Raw genomic sequence first — 17378 nt, 5'->3', positions numbered from 1 at the left:
AGCCTGATAGATATCCACACACACACATATATATATATATATATATATTTTCATCACCTAACTATAATTTAAAAACTTATAAGTACGAGAACTCAAACACTTTAGCATGAGGTGTGGCCTCAAACACTATTGAATGCTGAACATCATGATTATGCCTTTGCCCATCTGCTAATGAATGGGTCAGATATGTTATTGCTTAGTCTCAAACTGGTCAAATGGGTTGAAAATGTTTAAAGTCAATATTTTTTACATGTTTCATCATTTGAGGTTGATCCATTAGGAGAGGGTGAGGAAGGGATACTTCTTTAATATGTTATATATTTTAGTTAACTTTGGGACCTCGGTCTCTTACAAGAAAACAAGGGATGGGCTTATGGTTTGCAATCCCTGCATTCTTTGTGTCCTTTGCTATCTTCAGGGTCTTTGTAGGAACACCTCTTTATTGGTTTCAGAAGCCCCGGGGAAGGCCTCTTACAAGAATGTATCGGGTTTTGGTTGCATCAGCTCTCTCCAGTTTGAACCTGCTGAAAAGGTCTCTGCAGTTGGTGGGAGTAGGATCATCATTCATACTGGTGAGTTTAAGTAATTTCTTGACTTGGGTGTTTCCCGAGATTTCCCAATTGATTGTACACTAAAGTTTTCTGTTTCAGGTGCCTTGATAAAGCTGCGGTGGTGTCATCTATGAAACACGGAAATGAAACTCACTCAGATTCTTGGAGGGTATGCACAATAACACAGGTAGAAGAACTTAAAATCTTGATCTGACAATGGGATTTGTGTTCTCTAGTATTTATGCGCAAATGTCAACACTAATTGTATACCTTGAAGAACTTCCATGGATTTTTTTATATTGTCTCCCAAAACTAAGGTATACTAAACGAGTAAACGAAACAAAAGGTTTTCTTTAGTATATGTTTTTAGTGAACAAATTCTGCAACTTTTAATCTTGCTTATCGAAGTATTTTTTATATTAGACCAAAAGATAGCGAAACAATCTGAACAACTGACCAACATATAAAGTAGATATGAAGGCCAAGCTGCGGGCACGGATTTGCAATTGGACATATTAATTGAAGGAAAACTGCTATCTCTTCGATTTCAACAATGAAGGTACTCAATTTCCAAAAGACACTCAAGCTATTGAAGGTATCCAAGCTCCTGAAGTTACCCAAGTTTCCAAAGACACTCTGAGCCTCCTGAGAGTAAGTGACAGTAAATTCTAAAAAGTACATGGTATGATTAAATATATGTCTTTTTATTGCATTAGGAAGGTCGGGTCCGTTGGGTAATTTTTTAACATGTCAGGTTAACCCAAAACAAATCTTCTCGAGTTGTATTATAAAGTCTATTCATCCATTGTGTTTAAGAAAATTACAGATTTTTGTGACGTGATTTTAAAAGAGGCTTATTAAACTAAGCTGTTCATTTTTTAGAATCAACTTGAGTGTGGTGTCTTTTTCTTTTATGCTATCATATTCTTATGATAAATTAGTGAATTTATTAGAATATATGATACACACTAGAAGTTTATTCCTGTCTTTATCAGTTCATGTAAGATTAGTTACTATGTGATTGCATAGTATGACTGTTGTTTGTATATGCATTATACAGAGGTACATGCAAACAAAGTTCGTATACTTGGTTTTTCAAAATACAAATTCCTATAACTTTTCATTTGTGGTGAATAATGTGTGGATAGTCAACGAAAAGGTGTTGACAGAACGGAAGTCGTGAAATAGCCTATCTCGGTATGACCCAACCTTTAGGACCCATTTGCTTAAATTACTTACTTTAGCATTTTAAATAATTCGTGTTGCTAGAAACATATATTACATGCTTTCAGTACATAATAATGAAAGGTAAACACAATTTTTTCCACATGCTTATCATAAATTTACTAATTAAACATTTTTTTATCCTTGTAAACACACAAGATCTATATTTTTAACCGCATCTTTTATATGATTCTTTCTTCATTTTTATTAAATACATTTAATAAAAACGTTTGGAGTCGGGAGATAGGAATGCCTCTAAATATCTAATTACTCATATGTGTTTGCGATATGTCATTTTTTCCATTTGGGATATGTTTGTAATTGAATGCCTTGAGAAACTTCCATGGGATGTTTTGAACATCTATTATGGCTTTGAGTAGGTTACTAATAGAAATGGCATCGACAGGTCATATGGGCTGGGTAACGAACTGGATAAACTTTATGTGTGTGAAACGAGATGGGTTTAACCAAACACTTATTGGCAAATCTTTCCTTTTGGATATCAAAGTCTTTAATGTGTTGAATATGATTAAGATACCATATTATAACAATATTAATCCTACTTAAAAAGTGATTTAGGAGTTTTAAAAGTTTCACTTTGGGCGATTTGCGACCATTTTTCTATTTATCTCATGTCCACTGTACCTAATTATATGAACTCCATCTGTTTGCCCCATGTCAATTTTAGCTATTAGTTGAACTCTATCTGTTTGACCCAGTCCATCGTTCACAATTATTTTAATTTTATCCATTTGACCCGTTAGAGAGAGTATAGCCCAATTTGATCGATTTACCTATAAATGGGTTCAAATTTCAGCTTATAAAAAAATTGTTGTCTCAGAGTGTGTCATGAAACTTAGTGTATAATAAAGTACTATTGGAATATTAGAGGGTACATTTAGGTTCTCATTCATATTGTAATAATTGGCGACAACATAGACTCTAGGTGTAAAAGATTTTATATACTTCCTTTGAGCTTCAAGTGTTGCTTTTACACATGTCAGGCTTAAATAAAGTTCTTTCGTTTTATTCAGGAATCTGACGAGCAATAAGGTAATTGGTGTATCCAAGGGAGTTGAGAAGAAACTTCAGTTGGTTGGTGTGTAGTATCTTGCAATTGTTGAAGGGAAGGAGTTGATACTGAATCTTGGATTTTCTCATCCAGTCTACAATCCCAGATGATCTGAACGGCAAAGTTGAAGAAAACACTTGAATAACTGTAACAGTTGGATCTTAATTTTGGTTCTGTAGTTTACATGTTCAGTCCTAAAATTTAGCCATTCTAAATTTCTAATGGGTGAAAGTAAAACGTGTTTGCATTACTCCATTTATTCAATTTTGAATTATGTTTGTAAGTGTATAATTTCAAATGGGTGACCAGTAAAACGTGTTTGCAGTACGTCATTTATTTCAATTGTATGCCTTGAGGAACTTCCATGGATTTTTTTTATAAGGTATCAAAGGTTGCTTGATTACCTGCTGCTAATATTTGATAAGAGGGATATTGCTGAATATCTTTCACAATCTGTGTATTAATCCTGCCCAATTTGGTCTGCTTGATCTCTGTAAATTTCATGCCTTGGTGTGGAAAAACTTTTAATGTTTGGGTTGGATCAGTGGTTGGAGCTCATGCCTCTGGAAACAGAGGGCATGGGTTCGATCCTCATGCCCAGCAAGGCTGGAGGTCCTTTTCTACCTATGGTAGAACCTGGAAGCAGCCTCTCTACCTTTGGTAGGGGTAAGGTTGTCTACATATCAACCTCCCCCATACACCGTCGAAGACGGTATTGGGATCCAAAACCCGTAGAAGACGGCATTGGGAGTTACTTACTTACTATATAGAGTAAGAAAAGTAATGCAAAGTTTTATTTATATGTAAAATTTACTTATTGTTGTACATGTTACCAAGAATACTGGTCCACGTAGTTTTTCAAGATATTTAGTGTTGGTGTTAACCTTTTATTGTCATCAATAGGTTGTAAGGAGCTTATATGGATCATTTCGACTCAATTTTGCGAAAAGAAAAAGTACAACTAACTCAACTTTACCAAAATTAGTTGGTCGATACATTTATAAAACAACAATAATATGGTCGAGAACCATATGATAAATTACGAGAATATAGCATTATCGAAAGGTTGCATAAGTTGTTTAAATAAACAAAAATGAATTGTATTAATTAACCTCTATGGAAATCGATGATCAGTGTTTCGGCGGTACGTTTTCCCTCATCGTAACAGCTTCTGACACCTGCCCATATTATACCAAACTTCCATGGTTTTACACTCTTGACCAATCTCTGCCTAGCATTTATTTCAGTTTTCAACATTTTTATCTCAATGTATATAATTTTACTAGAGGGATACCCGCGTGTTGCAGCGGCACCTCTAAAAAAAAAAAAGCGGTTAAATGTAGGGTATCATGAACAAAAAACAATGGGCTGTATTGAATAGAAATACACGTGATGCGGCTAATAATTTTAATCGAATATAGAAAATTAAACTAAGGTCTTGTCTTCTACATCAACTAACCTTTATTAAACCAGCGTTATAAAGATTAAATATAATTTTTAAAAAAAAATACTACTTTCAATCTACATGACTATACATAGTGAACAACCTGCAGACATCAACATACCAATATCCATTACCTAAACGCACAAACATCTCTATTCCAAAAAATGAATGATAGATACGTAGATGCATAAGATTTTTCTAAGGGTATTTTAGGAAGTTCAGGAATTAAGTGTTTGGGAAAGTGTAAATTATAAGGGTAAAATAGGGAATTTAAAGGTAAAGTGTTTAATTTGGGGAGGGGGTACGTAGTTTGTTTATATAGGGAGTATAGATATATTTACCTTTACTTCTTTATATAAAATTTTTTCGAAATAATTCAAAAAATAATTACATTGAACATGACTCAATTGCTTTTAATGAATTTCTTCTAACAAAAATAGTTATTAAAAATTATCCAAATTACTCTCAATGAACTAATTTACACCATAAATCGTATCTTACCACTTACACTCTAATATTTATCTTTTAAAGTATTTCAACCTACACCACTATCCTAGTTGTCAAAACATTCTACCAAAATACAGGTATTTTAGAAAGAAAAGAAAAAAACAAAAGTCGTATTAAAATATAAAAATACACTCTATCCTGGTAATTGAAGTAAGATATACCCAAACGATGTCAAGTTTTAGGTTCAAGTCCTACATGTAGGGAAAAAAAATATGAGTTTCATGTTGAGTCGGAAATTTTCTTTCAAACTATGTTGAATTTTCTCTTTTTAGAATTTGAAATGATAGGATCAGCAATTGATCTTAATTAATAATTCAAATTTACATTTCAAAAAAAAAAAAAAAGGGAGGGGGGGGGGGGGGGGGGGGGGGGGGGGGCATATTTTGACCAACTTCAAGTCTTCAACTAATAAAGGTTCAACCACATCATGTGATTCATGTCGAATAAGTTCAAATCTAGAGTTTCCAAAATGATGCATCACGTTTTCTTTTTTTCCCAGTAATTACAGAAATTATCAACAACAACGCTCTATCTTCACATTCTATTAGTCTATCCAAGATGGCTTCCAACGAACCCTGCGCCCCCAGTGACCAAAATCCTTAGCCCTTTTCGTGATAGACCCAACAGGATTTTCCTCCCCTGAATTGAGCTTATTGGTTAAGCCGAAAATTGGTCGTTGAGGCTGTTGAGTTACGTGATGATGAGATAAATCGTAAGTAGTGTAGGCAGCAGAAGGAAAGCATGAAAGGTGGTGGTGGACGACGACCATAGAATAAAGGTGAAAATGAGGGTGGAAATGACAATGCCAACGAGCACGAATTGGTGGGATGACGACGGACCTGGCTTGTTCGGTTTGGGTGAATATGAATTTGAAGCGTGTTGGGGTTCATGGCCTCTGAATATCAGCTCACATCCCATTCTTTTCTTTTTTTTTCTTATTCGTGTGTAGTTGCGCTAATAATGTTATATATATATATATATATATACACGAAGGTTGTAAGTTGGGGCATTTGTGTAGGACAAAAGGGTCAATGTGTTGCTCTGAAACTGTCTGGACTAGGGACTAATAAGGCTAAAAGGAGTGAGGCATATTTAGGGGTGGGGTTATCTGCCGTGTGACGCCATGTAAGCAAGAGGATTTTTATAGGAAAATGGAGGAGTGAGACATATTTGTGGGTGGGGGATACCACATGTGCCATCCATGTTTCTCCCAACTTTTTTTTTTTTTTTTACTTTTTACTTCTTTTTTTTACCTTTTTTACTCTAAAACTATATATACATAAAACACATCTAAATAAAACATAATAAATCCCACATAAATTATAAATAAAGTCCATTACATAATTTAAGCTAACCAAATTAAACATAAGTCCAACACACAAATACTTAAACAACTTAAACAAACTAAATTAAACATAAAACACATTAAAAAAAAAAACTACGACTAACGATACTTCTCCATATATTCTTCTTTCGCCTTCTCCATGATTGATGTATCTTCTTCACTAAGATAACTGTAGTCGGTGCTCAACATTTTCAACTGTGCTAGTTTGAGTTGAGTATTCTTTGATTCAAGTCTCTTTCGTCCCATCTCCACCTTTTGCTTGCCCAAATTGATCCGCTTCGCACTCGCCTCAAACAAACTATCCAACTTCTTTGAAAGATTATCAAATGTCTCCGAGTACCTAGCCACTGCTTTTCCCTTGCCGGACGAACTCAACGACCCCCCTTGAGTGGCTTTCTTAGCCGTGTCTCTCCCGGACGGGCGCTCCGGGAACATCGACTCATCCTCGGTAATGTCATTAAGATCAAAGTTCACTCGTGCATCCGAACCTTTTTATATGAAACAACAAACATAAAACATAAAAAAAGGACCGAAAATTATAAAATTTTGTTTAAAAAAAATTCGAATTAAATAAGAAAAAGGAACGAAATTTATACCTTGACTTTGTGGTTCGTTGGATGATGACGTTTTCGACCTTTTTGTGGTCAATTCTCCATGAATTGACTTAACATTTGTGTCGGTCACATAATGAAACTTCGACGACCATCTAATCTTATCCCAAATATCCAAAAACTTGAAAGGCATCTTGTAAGTCCCGTGATACTCGGCGAGAGCTCTCTTAATCAAATCCGCATCATTTGCACCACTTAGATGATTGTTCGCGTTGGTGAGACGAGTGTAGATTGAATTGAAGTTTTGGATTAATGGACGCATATTCCTCCATTTTGCACCAACACCTTCCGCGTCTCGATAATCTTTCGGCTTCTTTAAAAGTGTTCTCAAACCATCCGTTATCCTTGACCAACACGTCTTCTCCCTTTGATAGTTAGCTAATAAAACAAAACCAAAAAATGCGTTTTTGTTTACGTATACATATATATATATATATATATATAGTTGCCTAATAAAACAAAACAAAACATATAGTTGCCTAATAAAAAAATATACACACAAATATATATATATATATAGATAACCGAATTATATATACATATATGTACCTTCCTCCTGGTCTTCGATAACCGATAGCCAAGCCGTGCATAAGGCCATTTCTTCCTCCTTTGTCCATGGCATCGACGGTGCTCTCAACCTTACTTTGCCGGGGGCTTTCTTTTTGTGAGACCGCTTCTTGGGCTTTGAGCCGCCGGCTATGTTTTCGGGTTGAGTTTCTTGTACAATTTTAACATTGGGGGAAACGGGGCTTGGTGATGGTGGTCTTGACGATGTTTGTCTTGGCGATAGAGTGTCCACAACTTGTTGTCGATCTAAAAAAAAAGAAAGACATAATATTATATATATACAAATATATAATTAAAAAGTATATAAACTAGACAAAATATATATATATATATATATATATACAAAAAGTATATAAAAAATATACATATATAAAAAACTTACCAAAAAATGAACCTGGCGTGTTTTGTGGTGGCGTAATCCCATCGAAACCGTATAAACCTTCTTGATGTGGCGCATAATAAGGTATAAAGCCCGACGTTTGTGGTTGTGTAACACCCATTTGTTGAATCAATTGAAACAAAGCCGCGTTTGGTAACATATTAGGATCGTTGACATCTTGTTGATTTTGATTATTAGGACGGATAAAACGATTATTATTAAAAGGGTTAAAGTTATTATTAGGAAACATTGTAAAAAAAAAAAAAGAAGAAGAAAGTGTAAAGAAAAGAGAAAAAGAAATAATATGAATTGTGTAAAAAGTTGGAGTGTATATATATGTAGATGGTAAAACTAATTTAAAAGGTAAAAAATCTTTTTTTTTTTAATAAAATTAAATGCTGTTACCAACGGCTAAATTTCTTGGAGGAAGGAAATTTTTGGGCAAGAGGATTTTTCCGCTCGTTTGGGTTTGGCGGCGCAAATGGCGACACGGGGTGGTGTGGGGGGAGAAAATTGGGCGAAAAAAAGGGGTATCCGCCCCATACCGGTCAATCTAATAAACTAAACGTTACAATTTTTTTTTTCTCTTGGTTTTCAATGAATCAAAAATCGCACGAAGAAAGTTTTGATGCCTTGGGCTAAAACTTAGAAGTTTTACCTTGTTAGTATTTATGATGGTGTATGTTTTCTTAAAGATTCATAAAAAAAAAAGTAAAAAGGGAGGGTTAAGTTTACATACATATGAACTAGAGGATTAGTTCCGAATCGTTATACACACACATATGTATAGAAATATTTATAAAAGTTGCTAAAACATACAGTAACTCAAATCAATAAACTCATAAAAGGGTGGTTAAGTTATGATTGGATTTCATAGGTAAGTTTAATTATCATCACTGATTACACAGTATTAATTGGTGAATTTTTTTTTGAAACAGTCGTTTTTTAAAGGTGTTTTATTAAACAAGTTTTCGGAAAAAAAATGTTATACAAGTGGGTAACTCGGTTTTTCAAATATCGGGTTCAGATTTTTGCCTCGAAAGTGGTATTTCAATTACCGGGTTCAAAAAGTGGAGCTTGAAACTGGCATTTCAATTACCGGTTTCAGACATTGCAGACGAACAGTGGCGGGGACAGTAGGCATGCAGGGACTGGACGTTGATGTGACTATACACCTTGAAGCCGGCTTTTGAAATACCGGTTTCGCATGTCAAGACAAAACTGGTACCATGCAAAAATAATTCAATTTACGCAGATAGTAGTATATATACAGATACATGTTTGACATAGCATTTCACGCAAACATATATTTTCATAAGCAAAACAGCAAATATCTCACTTTCAATCACTAACAAAAGCAGTATTTTCAAAATAAAAATGACATCCATTAATGTTAGTTGTGTTCCTAGAAACCCAGAATTGTTGTGGTTACAAGCGTCAGATCAAGATTAGGAAAAAAGTTAGTGGAATTCATGTGTCAAATTCTTAAGATTTTAAGTTGATTTTTAAACATATTAATTAGGTTGATTAATTTTTATTTTTCTTATAATAATAATAATACAACAATATAATATTACAACCTATTTAATTTTTAATTTTTTTTGCGTGCAGTGAAGTTAGCAGGCAGGCAGCTGCCTACTTTTTTTTTTTACTTTCAATTTTAGTGTTTAAGTTAACGTGTTGTGTAGATATTACTTTAACTTCCTGAGTTTTTTATTTTTCTTTTTATTTTGGGTGGTAATATATTAGTCCTTCACATTTTAACCATTAATTTTTAATTTTTTATTTATCGAAGGAAGTGGACCCGCTTTGACAGCCCTTAACCCACCTCATCATTTTTGGTCCACACCTGAGGTCCAAGACCGAACCCCATGGAGTTTTTTTTTTTTTTCCATATAGGAATCGGGTTTCATCTCATATAAGGTAAAGTTAGGAAAACCCTCGATATCCTATATTATTATTTCGCTATAATTTTTTTGGATTTCTTTTTCCCGATCGATTAATTGATTGAATTGTGTTCGTTTTGCTTCCAAGACGATGAGTAACGGAGTTCGTCGAATTAAAAGGCTACAACACAAACATCGTAATAATAATAATAATAATTCATTACCACCACACAAACATGGTAAATGCGATGGTTTTCAGCGGCAGGTTCGACGATGTAAAGGACGAGGGCTACGGAATGATAATTTATTACTACAACTCCCGGAGGAGGTTTTAACCGATGAGATACTCATCCGGTTACCGGCCAAACAGCTTGCTCGAATGAGGTGTGTTTCTAAACCCTTTAATGGCTATATATCTCAACCTCGCTTTATTAAGTCTCATCTTGATCGTAATTTAGTCCGTAACAACAGCAAAGATAATGAAATCCTTTTGGTCATAAACCCCAATACTGTGTTCACAAAACGAGTTCAGGTAACAGCACACCCCTCTCGATCCCCTGATATCCAACTCAATGATCTTATTAAGCTGCCCCCGATTTCCCATGTCCTAACTCCGAATGGAAGGTTTTAGGTTCTGTTCACGGCTTAATATGTTTTACATGCGGATTTGATTATCAATGTTTCGATATATACATCTGGAACCCTTCTCTATTGGCTTTAATGCGTCTCCCAAACTTTACTAGCCCCTCTAGAACTCATGAGGATCTCTCGTATAAAATCCAGTTTGGTTATGATCCCAAATCTGATGATTACAAAGTTGTTAAGCTTATGGACCATTGTGAACCCGAAATGCAAGTTGAGGTGTACAGTATGAGAAAAGGGACATGGCAATTCATATCCGAACGCTTTCCCTCTAGAGCTCATCCGGTTGATTGTGGAAACAAAGTCATAGCTGGTTGTCATGATGGACATGTTTATCGATGGGGTATATCTTTGAATTTGAGATGTGGGTAATCAATGAGCCTGAATCTTGGGTGAAAGTGAAACACTCTGCGTTATCACACTTTACTTGTAATATAAAACCTATGGGATTCACACCTAATAATGAATTTTTTTTACAGTGCTGGTAATTGTGATCCTTTAGCTTGTATGATCCGGATACATCCAAGGTTAAAAACTTTGAGGGTTGTCGTTTTTTTTTGAAAACCAATATAGTTCAGTATGTTGATAGTCTGGTTTGGATAACGCCCGCTATGAAGCATGGTAACACCTCTTGTGTTGCATCTGGCCGGCTTCGGGTGAGATCTTGAATAGAGGCGTAAGAGGGATGGCGAATGTCGATACAGGAGTCTAGGTATTCAACTCTTCATGAAGTACTCGACTAAGAAATACTCGAAGAAGCACAATGTTAGTGATAAATTTCTGATAATAACTTATGAATCAACAAACAACAACACAAACTTATATCGATGAAACTCCACTTTCAATTTATTCAATGAACAATCATAATATTCTCAAAGACAAACATAGTTTCTTATGAAAAATAGCTAAACTGATAACATTATATTGCAATCATATGAAAAATAGCTATAATTTCATGTCTTTGTTAATTTTTGTGGGTTTTTTTTTTTCTTCCGGATTCAGTTTCTTGATAAGGTTTTGATTCCAAGATGATGAATAATGGTAATGGTTTTCAGCAGCATCATGTTCGACGATCTAAAAGACTACAACAAAAACATCGTAATGATAATAAATTATTACTACAACTCCCGGAGGAGGTTTTAACCGATGAGATACTCATCCGGTTACCGGCCAAACAGCTTGCTCGAATGAGGTGTGTTTCTAAACCCTTTAATGGCTATATATCTCAACCTCGCTTTATTAAGTCTCATCTTGATCGTAATTTAGTCCGTAACAACAGCAAAGATAATGAAATCCTTTTGGTCATAAACCCCAATACTGTGTTCACAAAACGAGTTCAGGTAACAGCACACCCCTCTCGATCCCCTGATATCCAACTCAATGATCTTATTAAGCTGCCCCCCGATTTCCCATGTCCTAACTCCGAATGGAAGGTTTTAGGTTCTGTTCACGGCTTAATATGTTTTACATGCGGATTTGATTATCAATGTTTCGATATATACATCTGGAACCCTTCTCTATTGGCTTTAATGCGTCTCCCAAACTTTACTAGCCCCTCTAGAACTCATGAGGATCTCTCGTATAAAATCCAGTTTGGTTATGATCCCAAATCTGATGATTACAAAGTTGTTAAGCTTATGGACCATTGTGAACCCGAAATGCAAGTTGAGGTGTACAGTATGAGAAAAGGGACATGGCAATTCATATCCGAACGCTTTCCCTCTAGAGCTCATCCGGTTGATTGTGGAAACAAAGTCATAGCTGGTTGTCATGATGGACATGTTTATCGATGGGGTATATCTTTTGAATTTGAGATGTGGGTAATCAATGAGCCTGAATCTTGGGTGAAAGTGAAACACTCTGCGTTATCACACTTTACTTGTAATATAAAACCTATGGGATTCACACCTAATAATGAATTTATTTACAGTGCTGGTAATTGTGATCCTTTAGCCTTGTATGATCCGGATACATCCAAGGTTAAAAACTTTGAGGTTTGTCGCTTTTTTTGGGAAACCAATATAGTTCAGTATGTGGATAGTCTGGTTTGGATAAGGCCCCCTAAGAAGCATGGTAACACCTCTTGTGTTGCATCTGGCCGGCTTCGGGTGAGATCTTGAAAAGAGGCGTCAGAGGGATGGCGAATGCCGATACAGGAGTCGAGGTATTCAACTCTTCATGAAGTACTCGACTAAGAAATACTTGAAGAAGCACAATGTTAGAGACTGGCTTCGTGCATTTGCTTTTAAACAGCAATGGTCAGTTCTTGGTGTTATGTAGTTTCGTTGGCATGGGATTTTTAGACTTGTTATATCAGTTTCATTTTGCTTCAGACTTCCAAATATTGTTTTGCAGTAAAGTTCTGGTTCAATGTGATTTTTCTATATTCCTTTCGCCAAGATATCTGATTTGTTATTGTTTGACTATATTTTTTCAATTAATTAAGAGACACCTGCATGCATGGAGAATTTGGCCACAAACGATCCATCAGTTTTACTCAATGTAGGAAAAATTTCTTGAAGCAGTAGTATTTTATTTTTGTTTCCTCAAACGAGTTTCGAGCCAAATAATTTTGTGGAACAAGGTGTTCCAGCAATGCCACTGCCGGTCTCGCAAATCTTAAGCGAAGCCGGTAGTGGCAACGCCGGTTTCAACATTCAAGAACGAGTCCGTCTTTTCCAATGTCGGTCTCGCGAGTCCGTCTTTTCTAATGCCGGTCTCACTTGTAGCACTTGTGAGGAACAGAGTAGCAGGTGGTTGGAGTTGACCAGGCACAGGCTCAATTATATTGCTCGTGTATATATATCTCAAAGCATATGTGTTACTTTAGATAAAATCCACATATAAATACAAGTCGAGTTATCATTTTTCTAAAATAGATAATGGATTCTTCATCATCATCTGATCCTTCATCACCTCGTATGGTAACATTTCATGCATTGAAAGCGCAATGTAAAGAGGATATAGACGACGGATATGAACTTTTGTACAAAATTAATGATTGTAAGCTTCTTATGGAACAAAGGAAACTGGAACATAAGAAGAAAATCAAAGAAATAAGGAAAAGGGGTAACGAAATCATTATAAGTGAAAAAATGCATAGCAATTATCTTGAAACAACGTTACCAGGTTTCGAAGAAATAACTTCTCAACTTGAGAAACTGCTAAAGTTGATTGACAGAAAAATCGACTTGGCGACATATTATAAATTGCAAGCTGAAGACGGTTTCAGTTAATATCGTATAATAAAGTGTATGATTTTTTTACTTTAGTCATGTAACTTTTTATCAGTTAATGTGATGTTGATTTAATATGTATTATTTTCATATTAATTTTTGATCCATTATTATGTATTATGTAAGTGAGTAGTCATTTCTCTGCCTCCCTCTACTCCCTCTGTGAAAGCCACTCGCGCATTGGAAAGGCGAGACCAGCATTGGGAACGATGGACTCGTTCTTGAATGTTCAAACCGGCGTTGCCACTACCGGCAGTGGCATTGCCGGAACACCTTGTTTCACAAAATTATTTGGCTCGAAACTCTTTTTTACAAAACAAAAATAAAATACTACTAATTCAAGAAATTTTTCATACTTTCCTCAATGTAGTACGTACACTAGATGCAAAGTTATATGTAAAAAGAGTTAATTTAAAATTCAATTGCAAATTTAGTGGTTTGACTTACATTAATGCATGCAAAAAAGACAAAAATAATAAAAATAATAAAAAATCAAGACTATTAATTAGTTGAAAGGGTTTATTTCGACTTGTAACTAGCACGGTACCCGTACAATGCGGCGGTAGTAGTCGTACGACGATCTGGTGACGACAGGTAGTGATGGCCCGAGTCGCAACTATTGGTGGTGGATGTAAATGTAATTGATGTAAAGATAATTGATCCAAAAAGGGTAGTGGATATATTTTAGAAGATAAGAGACTAATGGTATAAATTAGTTAATTAAGGGTATAATGGTCATTTTGCAACTCTTCTTTTTTTAACTTTTCAACAATGTTGCATAATTTTTATATAATAATATAGATATCGATAGACTTTAAAAATTTGAATTATCCTCACGAATAATGGAGGGTTAATTTTGACTTGCAATGCATGCCAAAAAATCAAGACAGCCGTTGAAAGGGTTTCGACTTTAAAAATATGAATAATTATCCTTTACGAACGAACTAATTAAAAAGGGTTTTTTTCTACTTACCGAAAAAGACGAAAATAGTTAAGACAATGCGTTGAAAGGGTTTTTTTTTTTCTTACCGAAAAAGACGAATATAATTAAGACAATGATTTTAGTTGAAAGGGTTTCGACCTAAATAACGAATGATTTTAGTTGAAAGGATTTAGTTACCCCTTTATATATAGGTAAATCAGATGGAGCTTTTAATATGAAAGGTACAAGTTGTTTTATGCACGTTAAATACAGCCCTAAGGGCAAACGAGTATATATCTATATTTTAAAAGATTATTAGTATCGTCTATTTGCATGCAAATAATAATTCGACACATATCTACGCATTTTAAAATGCATAGAATTATATCCTTCGCACTTCATCGAGACTTGAAGAAAACGGCCGCGACACACCGTTAAGTGTGTGAAAATTGATCAAGTCCACACATCTTTGATTGCGGAAAGAATGCTAAAGTGTACGCATCTCTTTGTGCGAAAACTTCTAAAAATTCTGCACACTTAAAAGTACGAAAACTTTTTAAATTCTACACACTTAAAAGTGCTAAAACTTTTTAAATTTAACAAACTTGAAAGTGCGAAAACTTTCTAAAATTAACAAGCATGATATGTGCAAACAAATGGTTAAATTAATCTCCACACAATTGAGTGAATTACATTAATACATATACACACCAACATACTATGCAGGCCCGGTCTTGGGCACGTGCGAAAAGCTCAATTGAGCAGGGCACCAAAAAGTAAGGGGCACTAAATTTTGTATACAATACGTTACTGAGTCACTCTATATGTTGATATATTAAATTAATTTTGCTGCTAAAGATATATCTATAGGCAAAAGATGTTGTTGTTATCTTATATATTAAAGTCCACTAGTCCATCAATATCTTATGAATTATATTATTGTTTTATTATCATACTATACATAATAATCTCATCCTATATTTTTTGACGTTAATATATGCAGATAGTTGCAAAGAGTAAATACGTAAACTGGAAGTGTTCATTGTTCAAACATATATATTGATTTATATACTTTGATTAATTTTTTTATGTGAGACAAAAACAACTTGTTGTATTAATTATCAAAACTTAACTTTTGATGCATTTAAAAATAAGTTAGAAAACTTTGCTATAGTTATTTTATATTTTCGAACGACATTATTGTTATGGTTGTTTTGATACCTTTTTATATATACTTACTATACTTCAGCCGTTAATGACAAATTTTGACGTTTAATGGGCACCATTAATATATTATTGAGCTGGGCACCCAAAAATCATGGCACGGGCCTGATATTATGGCAACAAATAGCCTGAAAATATGAAATCAATTTTCCTCCGATACAATAATAACATTTCGAGTATTTAGAGGTGGCAAAATGTACGGGTCGGATTAGGTTGGTGACGGATCAAAACGGATCCGGGTCAAAACGGGTCATTTAAAAAATGAGCTTAATTATATGTTTCTTAATCATTGTTATTGCTTATTAAAAGCAATATTAATATTTTTATAAAATAACAGTGTATATTAAACATAAATGAATTTATCAAAAATTGTTAATTTAACATTTTAAATTATGTACGCATTTTTAGCTCTTATTTTTAAATCCTAAGGTAACTAGCAGTGTAGCAATATACGAAGTCTACTTCTATCCTTTCATCAAATTCTTGTCCATTCCAACTTTCTATTCGTATTCTTTTTTCTTCATTTCAGTCTGGCTTGTAATATATTTCTTTCACCAAATTAATGTACAGATTTATTTTCACAATGTACAATTTACTGTAGTACACTTTTCCTAAACTTGACAATTTTAAATCTGGAAATAGCAAATGTTTTAAATATCCACACAGCTGTTTCAACTTTCACCACCACCATATCCATATACCTGACTTTGGGATTGAAATCATCCTTCTAAAATTCTTTTTTCATTCAACCGTATTTTGCCCATTCTAACCCGTCCAGGCTAAGATCTTTACCCAATTAGATCCAGAGTTTTTATGAATATATTTTCAAATCACCCATTCCAATATAATCACTACCACCCATTCACACCCAAAATGAATGGAAAATGATCCAAAATCACCCAATCAATTGTTTTTGGGCAACTATTGCCACCTCTACGAGTATTCATCGATAACAGTAACAACCAAATGAGAATTCTATACTAAAGCATCAATTACAAGCAAAGCCGTTTTTTGTCCTCTAATCCATGTCTCTGCTGCTCTGCAAGACAAAAAATAAAGCATCTGTTAGTAAACGGTTCCATCCGGATGATTATTGGGTCAACTGGACAAGAAAGGTATATGCAAAAGAAAATTAGAAGTTTTGAAATTTTATTAGCTGAACAAGAAAGCATACAATAAAACTTGACTACAACTTACCAAATGACCTGTTTGCCAGTTAAATAACCTGATTTGGTAAACAGGGTTTACTAAAATGACCTGTTTCGGCCTAAACCCATTACCCTACCCAACCCAATCCAACTATATTGTTTCAGCTTTGCAACTTGCAAAATATCACAATGACATCTAGCATGCGAATGTACAATTGATACCTTATATCATTTGGATTTCTTATTTGGTCAACCTTCCCGAATCCTAGTATTAGCTATGAATCCGTACAAAACTTGAACGAGAATTAAATCATCTTATTCCATATGTAAAATACAGATTGTGCTTACGTGGTAAAGGCGTCGTCGAAATAGAAACAGCAAAGATGGATTTCACTCCTGTCACCGATGTATAATTGCAGGCTTTCATGCATCTCAGTACGCCTTTTACACTCAGGGATGTGTGCTTCACTCTTCACAGCCACTTGTCAATGTAGTAAAAACCCATCGACCAGAACCTGCTCCTGGTTTGTCCAAACTCGCTGCTTCATAACCAAAAAGTTGTTGATATCAGAGACAGTAAGAGATAAAAGAGAATAAGGCCAAAGCTTTTTATGTTTTTA

General features: G+C 34.6%; 2 protein-coding genes and 2 long non-coding RNA genes across 4 annotated transcripts; 3 read left to right on the top strand and 1 right to left on the bottom strand.

The window, feature by feature from the left end:
- The first annotated feature begins 474 nt into the window (after positions 1-474).
- LOC122606615 lies at positions 475-2961 on the top strand. The gene is made up of 4 exons (XR_006324962.1): positions 475-572; positions 651-738; positions 975-1202; positions 2810-2961. It is a non-coding gene; the product is annotated as an uncharacterized LOC122606615 (long non-coding RNA).
- Positions 2962-9737: 6776 nt separating this feature from the next.
- LOC122609441 (putative F-box protein At1g32420) lies at positions 9738-10600 on the top strand. The gene is made up of 2 exons (XM_043782484.1): positions 9738-10210; positions 10330-10600. Exons 1-2 carry the CDS (start codon positions 9738-9740, stop codon positions 10598-10600), a joined length of 744 nt encoding a protein of 247 aa, XP_043638419.1.
- Positions 10601-11256: 656 nt separating this feature from the next.
- Positions 11257-12348, top strand: LOC122609440 (F-box/kelch-repeat protein At3g06240-like). Its single transcript, XM_043782483.1, has one exon. The coding sequence runs from the start codon at positions 11257-11259 to the stop codon at positions 12346-12348; it is 1092 nt and encodes a 363-aa protein (XP_043638418.1).
- A 3732-nt stretch (positions 12349-16080) lies between these two features.
- LOC122608685 lies at positions 16081-17378 on the bottom strand. Its single transcript, XR_006325286.1, has 2 exons — positions 17107-17378; positions 16081-16649 (listed from the first exon to the last, which is right to left on the bottom strand). It is a non-coding gene; the product is annotated as an uncharacterized LOC122608685 (long non-coding RNA).

Source organism: Erigeron canadensis, chromosome 7 (genome assembly GCF_010389155.1).
Source record: "Erigeron canadensis isolate Cc75 chromosome 7, C_canadensis_v1, whole genome shotgun sequence".
NCBI classification, from domain to species: domain Eukaryota; kingdom Viridiplantae; phylum Streptophyta; class Magnoliopsida; order Asterales; family Asteraceae; genus Erigeron; species Erigeron canadensis.
The sequence above is the reverse complement of the archived record's forward strand: the minus strand, read 5'-3'. Positions and strand labels throughout refer to the sequence as shown.

Coding starts and splice junctions, on each gene's coding strand:
- LOC122609441 (XM_043782484.1), top strand. CDS start 9,738: ATGAGTAACGGAGTTCGTCGAATTAAAAGGCTACAACACAAACATCGT. Junction 10,211..10,329: donor GTCCTAACTCCGAATGGAAG/GTTTTAGGTTCT, acceptor AAACTTTACTAG/CCCCTCTAGAACTCATGAGG.
- LOC122609440 (XM_043782483.1), top strand. CDS start 11,257: ATGATGAATAATGGTAATGGTTTTCAGCAGCATCATGTTCGACGATCT.